Source organism: Telopea speciosissima, chromosome 6 (genome assembly GCF_018873765.1).
Source record: "Telopea speciosissima isolate NSW1024214 ecotype Mountain lineage chromosome 6, Tspe_v1, whole genome shotgun sequence".
Classification (NCBI taxonomy): domain Eukaryota; kingdom Viridiplantae; phylum Streptophyta; class Magnoliopsida; order Proteales; family Proteaceae; genus Telopea; species Telopea speciosissima.
In genome coordinates this window covers 43,247,694-43,267,971 of record NC_057921.1, presented here as the reverse complement: position 1 = coordinate 43,267,971, position 20,278 = coordinate 43,247,694, and the positions used below count along the sequence as shown (strand labels likewise).

General features: G+C 42.2%; 1 protein-coding gene across 2 annotated transcripts in view; it reads right to left on the bottom strand.

Moving 5' to 3' along the window:
- Positions 1 to 1,314: 1,314 nt before the first annotated feature.
- LOC122663662 (coiled-coil domain-containing protein 12) overlaps positions 1,315 to 20,278 on the bottom strand; it is a 38,060-nt gene continuing 19,096 nt past the window's right edge. For both annotated transcript variants that reach the window (XM_043859279.1, XM_043859278.1), the window contains exons 3-5: positions 7,399 to 7,531; positions 7,204 to 7,318; positions 1,315 to 1,601 (exon numbers count right to left, since the gene is read on the bottom strand). In XM_043859279.1, coding sequence (XP_043715214.1) covers positions 1,537 to 1,601; positions 7,204 to 7,318; positions 7,399 to 7,531 — 313 coding nt within the window. In that variant the 3' untranslated portion in view covers positions 1,315 to 1,536. The remainder of the gene's footprint in view (positions 1,602 to 7,203; positions 7,319 to 7,398; positions 7,532 to 20,278) is intronic.

Genomic DNA, 20,278 nt, shown 5'->3' with positions numbered 1-20,278 from the left:
GGGTCTTCAAGTTTATTAGTCTTCTCCAAATTAAGTGGTGCTGCTCACAATGTTAGTATCATCAGCTAAGATTGAAAGGTAGAGAACATTCAGCATAAGGATCACTTGCCTGCCTAGTCAGCATGGAAGAGAAGATGAGGAGCGAGGTTCAAAATCCAGGTATCGGACTCGGAATCTGTCATGGCCGATACCGCCTAGAAGAGAAGATGAGGAGCAAGGTTCAAAATCCAGGTATCGGATTGGAGCAAATCCAGGTATTGGACTTAGGATCGATCATGGCCAATACCACTTTGGTTCGATCAAAAATGACCAAAATCCAGGTTTTTCTGGATCGAGCTTGGATCAGTCAAATATATTAATAAAACATTAAAAATCGGAACAGATCGGTAAAAAAATCCCAAAATATTGATTAAAAAACCCAAAAAAAAAAATGGCAAGGATCGGATCGAATTGACCGATCCAGGAATAACTTGACGGATCGATCTAATCTCGGGATCGATCAAGGCCGATACCAATATGATCCAGCCGATGTCGGCCGATCCAAGATTACGAACCATGATGAAGAGAGGGCTTTGATGACTTAGGTTATAGTCCCACATCGATGTAATGGGTAGGAGTAGCAACGAAGGGAAATGTAAAAGACATGTCTCAGGGGCTTTAGTCCTATTTTGGTTTTTTTTTTTTTTTTTTTTTTTTTTTTTTTTTTTGAAAGTGTAATCACAGAAACCACGAATAATTATCACCTCCAATTCACAGGCACCTTCAATTCCTCCAATTCTTCTAATAGGGGGGAGTGGACCCCATCTTGGGCAGTGTTTTTGGGTAGGGGGTAAGATGAACATTTCTGCCCCATGTGAGGAATTGGAGAAATTGGAGGGGACAGCAAATTGGAGGGGATAACGATTCCAAAAACCACACGAATCCCAAAAAGTTTTATTAGGTTTATCAGTTGGTTTATCCATTTTAATACCTGAGTTGAACCATCTCATCATAAAGAAAAGGACTGAGTTCAACCAACCAACCAGTTGACATCACCCACAGCTAGGATCAGCATTCAACTTCACGCTGCAGAGGCACAATACAAGATAAAAATATGTACAAAAGAAATTCTGTAAGTAATAATAATAATATATATTTTATGGATTTAAATAATTCCAAGCCAAAGTTATAATCCAACTATACAGTTTGCGTACCACACCATAGGATGATGAAGCCATATCTCATTCAGGGAAACTCTCAACTCTGTAACAACCAACCATAATCAAAACTCAACAGTTAACGGATGAGACTATAGGCCAAAACCATAAAATTCCATTTGGTGAAATTTTCAACTCTACTGTTAATTTTACAAGTTCTGTTGGTGCATGTATGATTTCTCAACTGAATCCTTTACATGTTATGCAGTTACAAAGTTTCAGAATCAGACCAATTTCAATTCTCATGATGATATGGCTGGTTCGTTCATATGAAGGGAAGAAACCTCAATGAATGACACACACACCCACAATGATAATCTTCTGTGCTTGAATTTGTATTCTAATCTTCAGCAGCAGTTGAACCATTCTCCTCAGCCATGGCTTCATTCTGCTTTTGCTGCTCCTCTGCAGTACGAAAACCATTAATATATAAAGTCACAGAAGACCCATACAACAGTGAGATTATTTTAATTGAATGTTAAGATCCAACCTTTATTAATTTATATTTATGCTACAACATTAAATAGCTATTATGGTGCAAAATATTCTGACAAATTGTTGACCCTTCAGACACAACGGTCCAACAAAGTTGAAGTTGATAATTTAGTAGAACTATTGGAATATTAGAGAAATACGTATACAACTACAACAACAGCTATATAAATAGACTATATTATGGTACAAAATATTCTGACAAATTGTTGACCCTTCAAAACATAACGGTCCAACAAAGTTGAAGTTGATAATTTAGTAGAATTATTGGAATATTAGAGAAATATGTATACAACAACTTAGCCTTATCCCAACTAAATGGGGTCGGCTACATGGGTCCTTGCAAAGACGAAATAAAAACAATAAAAGTATAAGAAAATAGCGCAACAAAAATGGCAACACCTCAATGATATCCTACCTAAATGGGGTCGGCTATATAGATCCTTGCCCTCCAATCAGCTCTATTCAAAGACATGCTTGAGGCTAGGCCTAAACTATGCATGTCTCTCCTCACAACTTTTTCTAGGGTCATTTTAGGCCTGCCACTAGCTCTTTTAGATCCTTTAATCTGAATCAAATCACTCCTCCGTATTAGAGAAATATGTATAAGATGTTAATTTATCAATTAATGAAAGGAATGCCTTCATCAGACAGATCCAAGACACTTATTTGTAGAATGAAGAAATTTTTAGTTATTATGGATAAAATATTGGATCATATTCAGATGACTTCTCTGATAGACAATCAGGAGACAATATTGATGCTGTAAAAGATGACTTCTTTGATGGATAATCGGAAGAAGAATTAAAAGATAAGTTATCTGTCTTGTCAGATAGACAATCAGATGAAAATCTTGATATAGTTAAAACATTCAGGGACGATGGTTCCATATAGGAAGACATCAGTCCAAGTGATGAAGATGATGATTCCACACAAAATAATCATCAAAAAGAAATATTGGTAACCCATCAACTTCGAAATGAAGAGGAACCTATTCCAACAACTATAAAAAAAGATTATTTGAATAGACAACATATAGCACAACATGGCTCATACTTTGATCTTAAAAATGTTACGTTTAAAGATCGTAAACAAACAATTGATGATTAAGCACAATCTTTATCAATCCTAGTCACTAATTATAAAAATACATGATCTAAGTAGAAATTCTAAGATTACATCGCTGCAACACTTCAAGGAGATTTGTTGCAATGGCTTAAATGCTAGGAACAGTATGATACAGGTAATGAAGGAGAAAGCTTCCTTACTAACAGATTTCAATATTCTAGAAGATATCCTAAGAAATTTACTAAAATCTTAAAAGAAGAGTTCGTTGGAGAAGCCGGTGATGAATTAATTCAAGAAGATGCATATTACATATTTGAAGCTGAAACTATATCATGCAATTGATTTTTGGTTTCTTCTTTTAAACCTATATTTATTATATTACCCATAGTTGTCAAGGCATCGCCTAAGCACCTAAGCGGATTTTTTGGGAGTCTAGGCAACTGTCACCTTAGTGGTATCAAACCAGGTTTGGCCCTTATTTATTAGGGGTGTCAACGGGCCGGGCTGGGCCGGGTTTGCCCTAAACCCTAGCCCAACCCTAGGAGCCTTAAACTAAACCCAAGCCCAGCCCGACCCTGCCAGGGTCAAGCATACCCTCAACCCAGCCCGACCCTGGCAGGGTATTTCCAAGCCCGGCCCGGCCCTGATTGACCCTGAATTCCTTGGCCCATTGAGTTTTAAAACTAAAAATGCCCAATCACAGCCCATTTAATAAAGCCCAGACTATAAAAAATAGAGGTGAAATTAAGCAAAGTCTATACCGTGGCTTGAACCTATGACCACTTGGTTATAATAACAACCTCAACCATTGTACCAAGGCCCACAATTAAGATATTACATAAATATATATTATATAATACAAGGTCGGGCTGGCTCTGCCAGGGTCAAGGCCCCAACCTAGGCCCGGCCCTACCAGGGCCAGGAAAACAATAAACCCAGCCCAACCCTATATTAAACACAGGCCCGGCCCAGCCCTGTCCGGGCTCAGGGCGGGTTCAGGCTGGCCGGGTTTTTTTGATACCCCTATTATTTATGCCAAATATTATTTAAATGTTTTTATATTTGCTATTTCATTTACTTAAGATAGTATTCTGAAATAAGCAAATACCCTATTGGATCCAAAAAATAGTTTAAAAAAAATCAAATTCTAAGGATAAAAGTCAACCCCCTAGTTCAAAAACAAAAGCTGGATTTTTTGTGGTAGGTGAAATTTTCAACTTTCTAATGCTGAGGTTTTTCTCAAATCTAAAAATTCTATTGATCTTAATATGGTAAAACATTCTTAAAACCAAAAGAGCGGTAAAATATTCATTTGTTTTGACATCTTAAAAAAAAATTTCATTTAGAGCGATTTCAACAGCATTCGCACACACCAAATAAGGTTTTACCAAAACACAACTCCTTCAATATAAATCAGATTTAAGAAACCTTGGATTTGTTGGACAACATTTGTGCTCTACCTAATACAAAAAAGTCTCATGTAAAAATAAAATCATTTGACCAATCAAACTTCTTAGAGAACAAGAACATTTCTCTAAACCAAGAGCAGTTTAATTACTTATAGATAAGATCATATTTTCTAAGAACATTATAAACCAAATGTGAGACTAGGACCACTAGGTATACCAGGAAAATGACCAATTCTAAGAACAGTATAAACCAAATGTATGTTTTGATTGTTTTAAACTTCCAATAGCTAGCTTCTTCAATTTTACTGTCTTCTAGTTCTATGTTGATTTTTTATGACTTGATGTAGCTTAATATTGATTTTTGATGACTTGATGCGACTTAATGTTGATTTTTTATGGCTTGATGTGGCTTAATGTTGATTTTTGATGATTCGATGTAGCTTAATGTTGATTTTTAATGATATAAGGCGTATATTGTAGCATACTAAATAATGTTAGAAAAGAGAAGAAATAAAAAATAACACTTGGGTGCCTTGTCGCCTAAGTACTTAGGCAGTTAGGCACCCTCCTCCACCACCTTGGGTTGCCTTGGCACCCTGACAACTATGATATTACCTAATTTTTGTATCGACTCATAATTTATCCAACTTACAATCCATAACATCTAACTTAGACTCCCCATTATTCTGATTTAATTTTTTTATTTTTATCCATTTTCTAAGTATGTATTAAACCACTAATACTAGCTAAATTATTTTCTGATTCTCTATCTTATGACATACACAATTATAATCATCACTACACCAACCAATCCATGAACAATCCACTAACTCTTGTAGACTTTCTACCATAGTTCTATTGCTGGTTACCTAAGACCTCCTATATTGTGTTTCATGTGCCTAAAACCAATTCCCAGAAAATGCCTTAATGCCTTCACTCAACAGCAAGCGACAATCAAAAGAGAGAATATGGGCTTCGAAACACTACAGACATATGGGTTTTGCAATAGTCCTATAAACAAAGAACTACCAAAACCATTAGATGCAACCCCGAAGGATGGAGTATGCTTGTGAAAATTCTAATCACATACATATAGGGATGCCTTCTGCTTTATGCTGCTCTGAACACACAGGTTTTGAATATGTTACACTTTCTTACATACAAAACTCTCACAGGGTTTTTGCAGCCACTCAAGCTTTGATACCATTAGACAACTCCATAAAACATGCCATTTAGACGAAAATAAAATGGCATCTTAGAAATTTTAGCCACTTCCACTAAGCCCTTAAGATCATGGTAATTGGGAAAATGGGTGCTTCCTCGACATTTATTGCTTGTTCTGTTGAATGTTTAATGATCATTTCATTGATTAGCTAATGCTTCATATCTCCTCTTTAGTTTATACTTTACATTACATTAAATAGACTAAATCTTAAAATGATTTGGTTAGGATATTAGCAAATAATAAGTACTAACATTACCTGAAAGGTAGTACTAAACCCGGTTTTATGAACACCTTGACCAATAAGGACTCATCTAGGCCACCGCCTAGTTTAATCCAGGTGCCTAGGCTACACGGCTATGAGCCAACTGCGTGATTCACCTTGGCATCTTGAATTGATAACTATGACTCAAACAATTTGAGGCTTAGGAATTAGGATATTACTATGGATTCGTAAAATGATTCACAAACATTTACTAGTCCGCAACATATTTGTTTTTATTAGGCAACAGACAATGACATCTATATAAATCACACATCTCCGGACCTTTTAGTATTTTTGTTCTGAAAAAAAAAATTGGGTGAAAAGGGGGCTTTGGAAGGAGACATGGCCCTAGATGGACTGGGATGGTGGAAGATGGTTTTTGAAGAAGAAGAAGATGAGTTTTACTGAGTTGAACAAAATCGGGAGAGAACAAGGAGGAGAAACTAAAGTGTTCGAGATTAACTGTTTTTCCTGAAGTTCTGATTGTTTACAGTAGAAACCACCTAAAAAGGAAAATTGTTAGGTAAAATCAACATAAAAGAAGGGTAAAACTTTTTAAAGCAAGCCTAAAAAAATCTGTCAACTGCACACCTTTTTTTGCCATCTAGAATGAAATGTGGCTATTACAACTGTTGTATCAACAAATAGTTTGGATTGGCAATGTGTCAGATTTGAATCTTTATTTATTTATTTGTTTTAGTGTACCTATCTAACATGCCCCATGGGACTTTAGCTATGGCTACTAGAGAGTGAGGGGGGAAGGGGGTGAAGGTTGTGCTTAAGGCACAAGGTGAAGATAGGAGAGTTGAACCCGTGACCTCTTGGGAGCCTGCACCCTACTGGCAAGGCAACAACCAGCTGCACTAGCAGTCGGCTTCAGACTCATGTTCAATGCATCCTTGAATTTTTCAACCATCCAAATACTTGCCTGCACCTTCTCATAGTCCAAGATTTTCAAAACTTTATTTTGCCATAGGGCCAACTCTAGGGCTAAAACTTGACATGTGGGTATAAAAACCTTGGGGCATACCTGTTTGAAAATTTTGGGCCTTCCAAGTTGTCACCTGGCAGATAGGTGGGTTAGCCCAGAAAAACCTTCTAGGCAAGCCACCCAGCAAAAACAAATTATTTTTTACTGGAGAATTTTCCATTTAAATGTTTTTACCTGGAAATGAACATAAAAAAATGAAAAATATGAGAACGGTATTCCACAGGAAAAAAAAAAAGGGGCATACACAGTGCACGAGGGTCCTGCCACTGCGGGGTCTAGGGAGGGTCATAATGTACGCAGCCTTACCCCTGCTTTCAGCAGAAAAGCTGTTTCCAGACTCAAACCCGTGATCACTTGGTCACAATGGAGCAACCTTACCGTTGCACCAATGCCCGCCCTCTAACGGTATTCCACAGAAAGATCAAATTGTTCATCAACAAAGCCTAACATTTTCTCCAATCACAAGGTGAAGATTGGTTCAAACAAAGATCAGGAATTCAGGGTAGAAGTTTTTGCCACTAAAGAATCAAGAGGTTTATCAAATAAAGTTAAGTGCTCACCCATTAGTTGAACTATTGCCTTTTGAGTGCGTCTTTCAAGCTTTTCAAGCTTCTTTAGCACATCCCTTTTGAGGTCCCAGTTCGGCTTCTTTGGAGCAATGTTTACAAATGGGTCCTGCACAATGCTTCAAGGTCAGGATGGATAAGATAAAATGAATTTCCGGCACAGGATATGCTTCTGGAGTTAATCATCACCTTGGTCTCCTCTGGTTCTAGAGGTTCTGTTGCAATTGGATCTTCAAACTTCGGCAGGACTGGAGGAGCTAGCTTACCCTCTTGAAGTTGCTTATCATGAGGAAGGTAGTTCCTGAACTTCATGCTCAGGTTCCTGAAAACACCATTACATATAACAGTGCAGAAATAATAAATATGTATTTGTGCAAGAACAATCATAAGATCAGTCAAACCAGGTTCTACATACACAAACAGAACTATAGGATAAAAGGTAAACCACATCATGATTACATTGAATATCAAGGATAAATGTTAAACACGTCATTATCAAATTTGAAGGTTTATGATATGTGTGGAAGGAACAAACTATTAGCTTCTTCAAAGACGTTTGGTGGGAAATTCAACTCCAAGTCCTATAAATCCTTGCCTTACTCCTTATAAAGAGCTGAAAAAATGGCACCATACGAAAGGTCTCTAGTTTACCCCAATGGCATAGTGATGCAGATCAGAGTTGGACGTAGTAAGAATTAGCTATAGATAGGACAGTCCGGCAGCCTCCTATCGATAGGACATTGTGCTACTTTAGTGTTCTATCCAGTTATGACACTTTAGTAGTCTATCCTGTAGGGATACTACTTTGTTTTAAGCTGTTACGGCACTCCAAGTCAGGCCAATCGATGGGATTAAGTAGGAGACTTAGTAGTTGTTTTCTATTTCACTTAATGTTATTTATTTTTTGGCATATTGATGCACGTCGATTGTTGGATCTGCAAGTGATGGCCTCAGTTAATGATTCATGATTGGAAGAAGAAGATTGTAATCTGAAGGCTAGATTTGGATAGATCTAACAGTCAGATTTAAAAAGATTAAATACCAGACCTGAATAATTGATTTCGGGAATAAAAATCAGAACTAAAATATCCAAAATATAAAACTCGATGAGGTGGCAAGTTGGAGAGAGAAAAGTGGGATCATTGGTAGTTAAGATGAGGGAAGGAATAATATAAAAGGGCGTACCCAGTGCACAAGGCTCCTGCTACTGCAAGGTCTGGGGAGGGTCATAATGTACGCAGCCTTACCCCTACTTCGCGGAGAGGTTGTTTCCCGACTCAAACCCGAGATCACTAGGTCGCAATGGAGTAACCTTCCATTGCACTGAGGCCCGCCCTCAAGAAAAGAAATAATATGTGATAGGAAAATAATAAATGAAGAGAGAAAATAAGAAGAGATGACAACCACGCAAGAGAAAAAAAAAGGAAAGAAGGAAGAAGTTACAATGGAGGGAAGGAGAGAAAATCTTCCTAGAAAACAAGATCAGAACATTGAATAAATTGATAGAAGAGAGGGAAAAAAAAAAAGGGATAAAACTTCCAACCATGGGAGAGAAGTAATGAGAGGAGTAAAAAAAGAAATAAATAATGAGAGAGAGAGAGAGAGGGAGACGTTGGATGAAGAAAGGAGAGAGCTACAATGGAGGGGGGGGGGGAGAGAAACCTCTTCAGCCATACATGGCAACGACCAAATCAAAACCAAATTCCAATTGTTCTATTCCTCTCAATCATGGGGGCTGGTTACATATATATAGAAAACCAACACCAGAAATATACTCTACCAAAAAATCTTAATTTTCCTACTCTGAATAAACAACCATAATTAATAAAACTCTCACTAGCCTGAAATAACTAAGAGGTTGTCAATATAATTAGTGCTTACGCATTCCAAGTAGGATTAGATGAAAGTAGTAAGTCACAATTTTAGAAACACATGGATGATTTAGTGCAAGGTCTTACTCAAGGAGAAAAGATTATTATAGGGGGTGATCTGAATGGACATGTGGGGAGAGATCGTAGAGGTTACGAAGGCGTACGTGGAAGCTATGGTTTTGGAGAGAGGAATGAAGAGGGGATCTCAGTTTTAGATTTTGTTGTAGCTTATGATTTTGCCATTGTGAATGTTTTTTATGAAAAGATAGAGGAGCATTTAGTTATGTACAAAAGTGGGCAGCATATCAGCCAAATAGATTTCTTCCTAACAAAAAGATCCGACAAATTGTTTTGGAAAGACTGTAATGTTCGCTATTGTTTCACCTAAAAGCTCGAACTGTTATGGAAGGGCAGCGTATATGTATACATCAACACTCTCCCACATGTGCAAGCCAAGATCCCATGGTCCTTGCAAGGGGAGCTCATACGGCATTTCCTTCGTGTGGCCCCGAGGGAGAAGAAAATCAGAAATGTCGGGAAAACTCTTCTGATGCACTTCCTATGAGGTGAACACTCCCTGCTCTGATACCAAGTTGAAATCTGAAGGTTACAAGAGAATAAGGGAGCAAGAGAGAAGATGTGGTTAGAAGGTTGAAGAAGTGGAAGAAGAAGGGAAGTTGTGCTAGAATGTTGTGTGTGAGAGAATGGACTTTCTCACACCTATATTGCTTTTTTTTTTTTTTTTTTTTTTTAACCCGAACTTCTCTAGGACCCGGGCCAGCCCCAAAATTTTATTAAGTCAAAAAAGAATAAAGAATACAGGGGGGGGACGTCCCGCCTTACCCCAGCCCAAAATCAAATCAGCTCTCAAGAACAAACCCGAGCCTAGTCTGCCCTTAAAGTGTAGTCACCAAAGGTACTAAACTCTAAGGACCGGTAGGCCCTCTCTATCCTCCCTAATAATACATTGAAAGCCACCCAATGGTAAGTTGTCCAGCTGGAAAGTTGTGGAGCACCCAGTGCCACAAGCCCGTTTGGCCTAGCAGTCAGCAGCCCTGTTACTCTTCCTGTAAGCAAAAGCCACCGTGGCCCTTGTCGCCTCGATCAACAGGAGGATCTCATTAAGCCAGTACCACCCTTGCCACAGGCTACACCTCTTAAGATGTACCTGTTTTACCGTGGTGTCCGAGTCCGAGTGTACAATCACATCTTTGAACCCCAGATCATGGCATAAGCGTAGGCCATCCCTTAAGGCCCTCAGCTCGGCGATAGCATTGGTGCATCTCCCATAGTAGTTTGAGAAGGCTGTCAGAACCGCTCCATTAGTGTTCCGGATAACTCCTCCTCCCCCCCCCCGGTCTCCAGGATTGCCCCGATAGGCCCCATCTACATTAAGTTTAACTGCAGCAAAAGGGGGACACCAATAAACAGGGAGGGGCCGAACAGCCTTGCTTGGTGGTGTCACAAGGTCAAAACATTGCAAAATCAGCCCATCCCTTGCATTCTCGCGTCTGCCAATCTTTGCGGGAAGCGGGAGCTCTTTCACCCAGCTTTTAATGCGCTCAATGATTGTGACAGCAGTACGCCTTGGCTCCCCATGCTTCCTGCTGTTCCTTTCTTTCCAGAGTTCCCAAACAATCAGAGCAGGCAGCAGCCCAACAATATAATCACTGATGCAACGACAGCTCGCCAACCCATGCCACAAAGCTATCCGACTCCTGACATCCTGGCCGGGGTGAGGCACAATATCAAACAGGCGAGAAAAGAAAGCCCACACCTTGGCGGCAGTACCACCATCAACTAGGCAATGATCTGTCGTTTCTCTCTTAGGGCTCCCGCAGCAGAAACATCGAGAAGCCAACGGAATCCCCACTGACATTAAGGTAACCTCCATTGGTATCTTGCCATTCAGCAGCTGCCAAGAGAAAAAAAGCCACTTTGGTCGGGAGAGACGGGTTCCATATCCACTTGGCATAGGAAACAGCTGGAGCCACAGCCCTGATCTCATTCCAGACAAACTTGGTCGAAAAACAGTCATCACTAGCCGGTGTCCACACTAGTACATCAGTCCTGTCAGAAATGTGGAAATTACCAGAGGTGATGTCCTGCTTGATAGCCTCATCATCAATGTGATCCAGAAGATCTTGTTTCCAAGAGCCATCCTCCTCCATCGCATCCTTCACCCGCAGATCCACATCAACCAGGAGCGCATTGTCTACTGCATCGATCAAAGGACCCGCCCCAGACCAGTTATCCAGCCAGAAGAAGACATTCCCTGTGCCAACCAGCCACCTAGATCTTTCCAGAAGCAATCCCCTAAACGCCAGAGCATTCCTCCAAGACCTAGAACTCACGCCCTGTGGCTCAACCAGCACCACATGGAGCCCTTTGAAGAACTTGGTTTTGAAGAACTCGCTCCACAAAGAATGGTCCGTCAGAACACGCCATAGCCCCTTAAGCCTCAACGAGAGACCAACATCCTCCAGCAGCCTAACATCGAGGCCCCCTTCCTCCAACGGCCTACACACCTTCTGCTAGCAAACCCAGTGCTCCCGCATTCCCCATTCCGTATTTCCCCAGAGAAAATCAGCAAAGATGACATACAACCTCCGCAACACAGTTTTAGGAGGGTCCAACGTGGCCAGAACATGGATTGGGATAGAGGAGAGAACATGCTTCAGGAGAGTAACCCGACCCCCAACGGAGAGGAGCTTTCCCTTCCACCCTGCCACCTTACTGCTGATTTTATCTACTAGGCCATCAAAGAAGCTAATCTTGAGCCTTCCACAGTGAAGAGGGGCACCTAAGTAAGTGATTGCCAATGCCTTCTGAGTGAAACCAGTAACCACCCCCACCATCCTAGCCTGAGCCGGCGAAGCCTTGCACCGTACCACAAAACAGCTCTTTTGTTTGTTGACAAGCTGACCTGAAAAGCCTTCATACCTGCTGAGGAAACCCATGATTTGCTTTACCGAGCTCTTGAGACCCCTGGAGAAAATAATGGTGTCGTCAGCAAATAGGCAATGAGAGATCCCCGGGCACCCTCGCGGCAACCTGAAGTAGGAGGCGTGCCCTTCAACAAATAACTCCTTGATCCCCCTGCTAAGCACCTCCTCCGCCAAGATGAAGAGCGTCGGCGACAAAGGGTCCCCCTATCGCACCCCCTGGAGGATTTAAAGAAGCTTGACTGCCTGCCCCCTAGCACCACCAAGAACCAGCAGTTCTCGACCGTCCTCCTGATCAGGTTGATCCAGTCCCTGTAGAACCCAAACTTCAAGAGCACCCTCCACAGGAACTCCCACTCCAGAAGGTCATAGGCCTTTGCCATATCCAATTTCAGGATCACATTGCCCCCCCCCTCGCCTTCCTATTTAGCTCGTGCGTAACCTGCATAAGAGAGATGTTGTCATGAATGCACCGCCCCTGCACAAAAGCACCCTGCTCCTCTGCCACAAAAGCTAGCAGTAGACCTGCGAACCTAGATGTCATAATCTTCTCAATTACCTTGTAGGAGAAGTTACACTAGCTAATAGGCCTCAAATCAGCCATCACCTCAGGATTGTCCTTTTTTGGGATCAAGACCAAGTTGGCAGCGGTAAAGCTTCTGGGAAGAGCACCACCCGCAAAAAAGTCCTTGACCGCAGCCCACACATCAAGACCCCCCACCTCCCAGCAGGCCGTAAAGAAATGCCCCGAGAAGCCATCTAGTCCAGGCGCACTGTCAAATGATAAGGCAAAGACCGCACCCTTAACCTCCTCCAAGGATGGGATAGCCAGCAGAGCATCATTATCAGCTTCAGTCACTACCGAAGGGATCACAGACAACAGCCCCTCATCCACCACACAACCCTGTGAGGTAAAGATGTCCAAAAAATGTCGCTCAGCTTCTTCCTGCACCCCCTCCACATCAGTAATCCAGTCACCGTTTGTCCCTCTAATGCGCTCCACACATGCTAACCTCCTCCTGACATTGACCATAGAGTGGAAGAACTTTGTGTTGCAGTCCCCCTCCTTCAGCCAATGAACCCTAGACTTTTGTCTCCAGAAGATCTCTTCCTGCAGCAACACCTCCTGTAGATTATCCCTAGCCGCCCCCAGGGCTGCCCTGGTCTCCTCACCAGCCCGCATATCGAACTCAGTTTCAGCCCTGCACACCGCATCCTCTGCATCCCTAACTCGTTGATGTATGTCGCCAAAAACCTCCTTATTCCACCCGCGGAGAGCAGAGCGAAGCCCTTTAAGCTTCAAGAAGAGCACACACAAGGCTGTACCCAACTCCGATTTTTCCCACTGCTCCCTTACAAATGTTTGAAAATCAGGGTGTCGAAGCTACATCTGTTGAAACTTGAAACCGGACGTGGGACGATGAGAATCCACCCCGAAAGAGAGACCAAGAGGCGCATGGTTAGAACAAGTCCGGTTAAAATGAGTCACTGAGCACCTGGTAAACGCGCTCGCCCACTCTGCATTCACTAAAAATCTGTCCAACCGAGCCATCACCTCACCTGCACCATCCTGGTTGTTGGACCATGTGAAGATGTTTCCAATATACCCTACATCTATAAGGGCCGCCCTGTTAACAAAACCTCCGAAATCCCCCAAAGAAAGGGAGCAAGCCGGCCTCCCGCCCACCTTTTCTAACGGAGCCGCCATAGCATTAAAGTCACCTCCCACAGCCCATGGAATGGAGACAGAGAGAGAGAGAACGCCTCAAGCCTCTCCCACAAGTCCCTCCTCTTCAGCCTCGAACAGAGGCCATGCACAAAAGTAATGAGAAAGGAGCCTTCACTGCCCCCCACACACTCCAAGGTTACAAACTGACCATGTTCTTCCACTGCCCTAGCTTGCACCAAAGCCCTCCAAAAAACCCAAAGCCTGTTCGAACAAAGCACTGAGTGCAAACCTAACCTCCTCTTCACCACTTGCGCCTTAGAAATTTGCACCTTAGGTTCAGCCACCGCCACCAAATCCACTTTATTCGAGTTAACAAGAGCTTTCAAACACCTACACGTAGGCTTATTTCCAATCCCGCTAGCATTCCAGAAGATGCAATCCATTGCTCAGAGTTCAATGCTTCAACTGCCGACCTCACCGATCTCGTGACACGTCGTTGCGCCCCATCTCTGTTGCTCCTACCCGCCGCAGCCTTCATAATTTTCTTGCGCTTGTAAACCAAGGCTGCACCAAGGTAAGAGTCCCTCAGCTGCAGGCGCCTTCTACCACCACGAACACCCGGAGCAGCCTCTGTGTGTACCACTGGCACCCTCTCGGGGCTTGGATCTGGCGCAGCACGCGACTCAGCCAATCGCTCCACCAACCTGTTCACCCTCTTTGGAAGCGAGGCATTAAATGCCCTGAAGTTTTCCACCATCTCCACACGGTTGTTCACTACTATCGCAGCGACTGGCACTTGCCAATCATCCTTCGAACCTGCCGGAGCAGAACTCTCAACGAAAAACGACGACACGACTCCAACCAGAGAAGATGATCGTGACCGCCCCCTTCCTTGGCTAGAAATTGCCACCACGCCTCCTGCCTCCATCGGAACCTCCAGAGCCACCACTGGCTTGCTCTCCACAGCACACTCCGCCACCAACGCCTTCAACTCCAACGCCGAGACGACAGGCTCTGCAGACTATGTAGAACAGTTAGGAGCAACAACGACCACCTCCCTGCTTGCTATGGGAATGACCCCCTGGACAGCCAAAGGTGCCCCCACCCATACGCCATCAGAAATCCCCAGCGTCTGTTCCTCCACAGTGCCTGGTTCCACTGGCCGCCAACGGCCCCTCCTCCGGCAAGAAACCCTGCCAAGCCTCGGCCTAGGAGGCTCCACTCCCACACGGCGAGCCCTAAATGAAGTGCCCTCCCCATGTGGAATGAAAACCCCCTCGCAGTTTCTCTCCTCCCCCACGATATCTGTCGCCATTGCCCCTACCGGAAGTGTCGCCGCTACAACTGCTGGCCTCTGTCTCTGTGACTTCCTGCACACATCTTTTAAGTGCCCAATTTTCGAACAAGAACTGCAATGCGGGGGAAGTTTCTCATACACCACCGACTGGTGGAAGCCATTATCGCCACAGCCCACCCAAATCTTTGCCGGCAGCTTCGCAAGTAGGTCCATCTCTATACACACACGGGCTGTAACCATGCGTGTGCAATTAGCAGTCGCGCCATCCACCTTCAAAACCCTGCCAACCGCCCCTGCGATGGATTTCAAGTAATTCCCCTGGTACAAGTTCACCGGCAACCCACCCTGGCAGCGAAATCCACACCGGCGCGAAGGGGGACTCCCAACCCGAAACAAAATCCGAAGTCCTCTTCATAAACCGAAAGAGATAACCCTAAATATGCAATTGCTCTTTCATCTACACCCTGACGAAGTCTGCTGGAACAGCGAAGCGCAGGAGTACATGCCGAGGGTCTAGCGTCGAAACCACCACGTCTCCCTGCAAGTGCTGGGTCTTTCGAATGGCCTCCTTGATCACAAACAGTGATGGCTTCCTGTAGCTACACTTCGCGATGAGAGTAGTCGCAAAAGCCCTCTCTGACAGAGCCAACTCTTCTTTAGAGAAAAAAATTGCAGGGCATCCAAAGAGGGTCGAAGCCTTCTTAAACTCCACGTCCACCGGTGGCAGCGACAGTGATCAAGACACCACAGAGGCAAAAGAAGCAGCCCCACCAACATCGATCCCGAGGAGAGGTGGGGGATCGGGGGCAGGTTCTCCCTGGTGGGAGCCGCCATCACAAATCCCACGTGAAGCACAAACCTAATCCTGTGCCATCAGAGCTTAAACTGCGCACCTCATTGTCTAACTGTAAATCAGTTACTAAGAAAAACTCGTTCGGCTTGACCTATATTGCTTTACTAACATGATATAAGAAATTACATACACCTCCTTAGGGAGGTAAAAGAAAAAAAAATAAAAATACAATATAAGACAACAAGATAACAAACCAGTTCCCAAAGTACCCGTACTACATAAACTCTTAACATGTGATGTTATACCAAGAGAGAGCCTCAGCACTAAACATAGATGGGTGGTCCTAGAAATAATACGATAGGAGAGCCTACTTGCCCAAAGATAAGGTGGTGGAACTTAAAAAGGAAATTCCTTGAGCCCATTTACTGATAAAGTGGCCAAACAAGGAAAGTGGAACTTTGAGGGAGACAATTATATAATGTGGAACGAGATGACATCTTGTATTAAGAATGTGGCTAATGAAATTCTAGAGTAATCGAAAGGAAAAAGACATGCCCCCAGGGAGATTTGGTCGTGGGATGATGAGGTTCAAGTATGCATTAAGACTAAGAAAGCTAGTTTTAAGACTTGGCAAAGGATTAAGGAGGCAAAGGATCTAAAAAGGTATAAATTTGCCAACAATGAAGCAAAGAATATTGTGGGGAAAGCAAGGGGGAAGAAATATGAGTATCTTTATAACAATTTGAACACAAAGGAAAGGGAAAAAGCTATCTATAAGATAACTAAAATGAGACAAAGGAGAGTAGAGATTTTGACCACGTTAGATGTATTAAAAGTGAAGATAGTAGAGTACTAATAAGGGACAAAGACATTAAGGAGAGATGGAAAGAGTATATTCACAGCCTATTAAATGAAGTCATTTCAAGTAATAATGCCCTGGAAGACTACATTACTATCTAGACACCACTTATCGTAGATATCTACACAAAATTAGGGTGATTGAAGTAAAAAAAAAACAAACAAACAAATTTAAGAAAGACGAAAGTAGGCAAGGCATCTGGCCCAGACGGGATCCCAATAGAAGTAGGAAAGAGCTTAGGAATCTATGGTCTATCCTAGTAAACCAAGCTATTTAATACGATTATAAGCACACACAAAATGCCAAATGAATGGAGGAGAAGCACTGTGGTCCGGATTTACAAAAATAAAAGTGATATCCAGACCTGCAATAACTATGAAATTATGGGAGAGGGTTATTGAAACCCACCTGGTACAAGAAACTACTATTACGAAGAACCAAATTGGTTTTATGCCAAGAAGATCCACAACAGAAGCTATTTACTTACTTGGGAGACTTATGGAAAGATTTAAAAATTGCAAGAAGGATCTTCATATGGTCTTTATTGACCTAGAAAAAACTTATGACAAAGCTCCTAAAGAGTTAATCTGGAAAGTACTAGAGAAGTGTTTCAAGTAAAAATATGAACAAAATTAAAGATATGTATGATAGTGTGGTGACTAGTGTAAGAACTGTGTGGGAGTCAAGGTAGTGAATTCCCAATTACAATTGAGTTACATCAAGGATCATCTTTAAGCCCTCATTTGTTTGCACTTATCATGGACGATTTAACTAGATACATCAAGATGAGGTTTCTTGATGTATGTTTTTTATTGATGAGACAAAAGCAAGGATTAACGTCAAGTTGGGTTTATGGAGATCAACCTTGGAATCAAAAGGTTGTAAGATAAGTAGAATGAAGACGGAGTATATGATGTGTAACTTTAGTTATACTAGGACGGATAATGAGGTGGTGAAAATTGATGAGTCCACAAGGTGATTATTTAGGTATCTAGGCTAAATCATAAATAAAAAAGCGATATAGAGGATGATGTTGCTCAAAAAATTAAAATAGGAAGGATGAAGTGGAAAGGTGTGTCCAGAGTGTTATGTGATCAGCATATTTCTTTAAAGCTTGAAGGAAAATTTTATAGGACTGTTATACGACCAGCTATGATGTATGGTACGGAATGTTGGGCAGTTGAGAAGCGTCATATAGATAAACTAAGCGTAGCGGAGATGAGGATTTTGAAAACTAGGCAAGGTTCTAAGACTCGGGTCTCGGTGGCATCTCGGCCAAGCCAGAAACAGAGTCGAGTCGAGATCTCGGCAAGATCTCGGCGAGTTGCTGCATTTTTATTTTTTTTTTTACTCGGACCCCTAACTCGGTGGGTTTTACACATATTTTGGGTCTGAAACTTGGTATCCAGCCTATTTCAGGCCATTTAAACACAATGGCATGCCCAGATTTGCCAAAAAACAAGTCCAAATATGAGTTTTACTTTGGAATCCTACAAATAGGTGATGATTCTTGGACTGTTGGAGTTGAATATTCACTTTAGCACTTGAATCTCACTTCAAACAATGCAATCCACCCAAGATTTGAAAGAAAGAGGAAGAAATTTGAGGGAGAGAGTTGTTCGAGTGTTTTCCCCTTTGTTTAGAGAGCTATGGACAGAACTATTGACATTTTCGAGTTCTGTCCATTGCCCTCTTTTAATAAAAATGGGCACATGGGTCAAATGGGCAGTTAAAATGGGTAAAAACCATGTTCTAACCCGATACCGAGATCTCGCTGAGATCGGCGAGATATTGAACTTTTAAAACTAAAAAAAAAACTGGAAAAAATGTGTACCAAGACAATACCGAGATCTCGCCGAGAAAGTGTAATTTTAGAATGCGTATGGCATCTCGTCTCGGGATCTCACGAAACCGAGATCTCGCGAGTTCTCGAACCATGAAACTAGGAAGGATAAAGTGAGGAATGACCATATTAAAGCTGAGTTGAGGGTAACTCCGATACATGATAAGCTACTAGAAAGTTGTTTGAGGTGGCATGGTCATGTTCAACGGAGGCCTTAGGATGCTCCAGTCCAGAGGAGTGATTTGATTCAGATGGAAGGATCTAAAAAGCCAAGGGCAGGCCTAAATTAACCATAGGAGAAGTGGTGAGGAAAGACATGAATAACTTAGGCCTCGTTTCATATATGACTTCGAATAGAGCTAATTGGAGAGCAGGGATCCATGTAGCCGACTCCATTTAGTTGGGATAAGGCTATGTTGTTGTTGTAGGATTCTTGTATAGCTAAGATAAACTTGGACTCTAGACATGAGATATATTAATAAAATATTAATTTTTGTGCTCCCTCCTTAACCCCTTTTAGGCTTTATAACCACTAGTCTGTGTGGTGGATGTTCAAAGATTGGGAAATAGGATTATGTCCATCAAGCTTGTGCTGGAGAAGGAGGTTGTCAATATAATTAGTGCATATGCACCCAAAGTAGGATTGGATGAAAGTAGTAAGTTACAAATTTTGGGAACATATGGATGGTTTAGTGCAATGTTTTGACCAAGGGGAATGGACATGTTGGGAGAGACCGTAGAGGTTATGAATGTGTACATTGAGGTTATGGGTTTGGCGAGAGGAATGAAGAGGGGATCTCAGTTTATTTTTCTGTCGCGTATGATATATCCATTTTAAACATGTATTTTGAAAAGAGAGAGGAGCATATAATTACCTATAAAAGTGGGCATCATAGTAGCCAAATAGATTTCTTCCTAATTAGAAGGTTTGATAGATCACTATGTAAGGACTGTAAGGTCATACCATGGGAGAGCCTATAATGTAGTCCTAGGTAGGATAAGTCCCACTAGAAACCAGGGGAATAGGGTTATGTAATAGGGTTGGCCGAATGGGACAGATTTGGTTGATTAGGGCAAAATTAGGGTTAGGAATTGGGGTTTGAGTTAGGGCTTTATTGGGTAATGGTATGCAGGTTTTTAGGAGTCTATTGGTATAGGTTTTAATTAGGTTTGAACAAAAAATAAAAATTCAGAAATACTAGGGTTAGGGTTTTGGGTTTTGGGTTTTGGGAATGAAGGGAATGAAGGGATTTAGGGTTTCTAGGGGGAATCAGGTCAAGGGCTTCTGGCCGAGTGTCATAGAGGTGGGGAAGATGTTTCGGTTGGAGTTTGGGGTGATTTGGCTGGCTGGTTAGGGCTTGATGGATGGAGGGGGATGTGGATTAGGTTAGAGGATGAAGAGGGAAGGATATATGCAAGAAATTAAAATTGCTTACTGGTTTGATCTCCTTCAAAGGCAGCAGCAGCAACTTGAAGAAGCTTAATTGAATAAGAAGAAGGACCTCCCGATCTACAAGATGCAAGGAGTCGATCGGGGTCCACCAATCCCTTCACCTTGATATTACCCACAAGGTAGCCTTGATATTACTCACAAGGTTCACTCAACAGAGCAGAGCAGCAACTATGGCAGCAAACAAAAGCTTTTTCATTAATTAAATTCGTGTACAATGCTGACCTCCCGTACAAACTTATATAGAAGACTCAAAAATAGACTTAGACACTAAAAAGGAACGGCCTAACCCTATCCCTAACCTATTAGGTAACTTAAACTGACTAGGAAACTAGAATACTA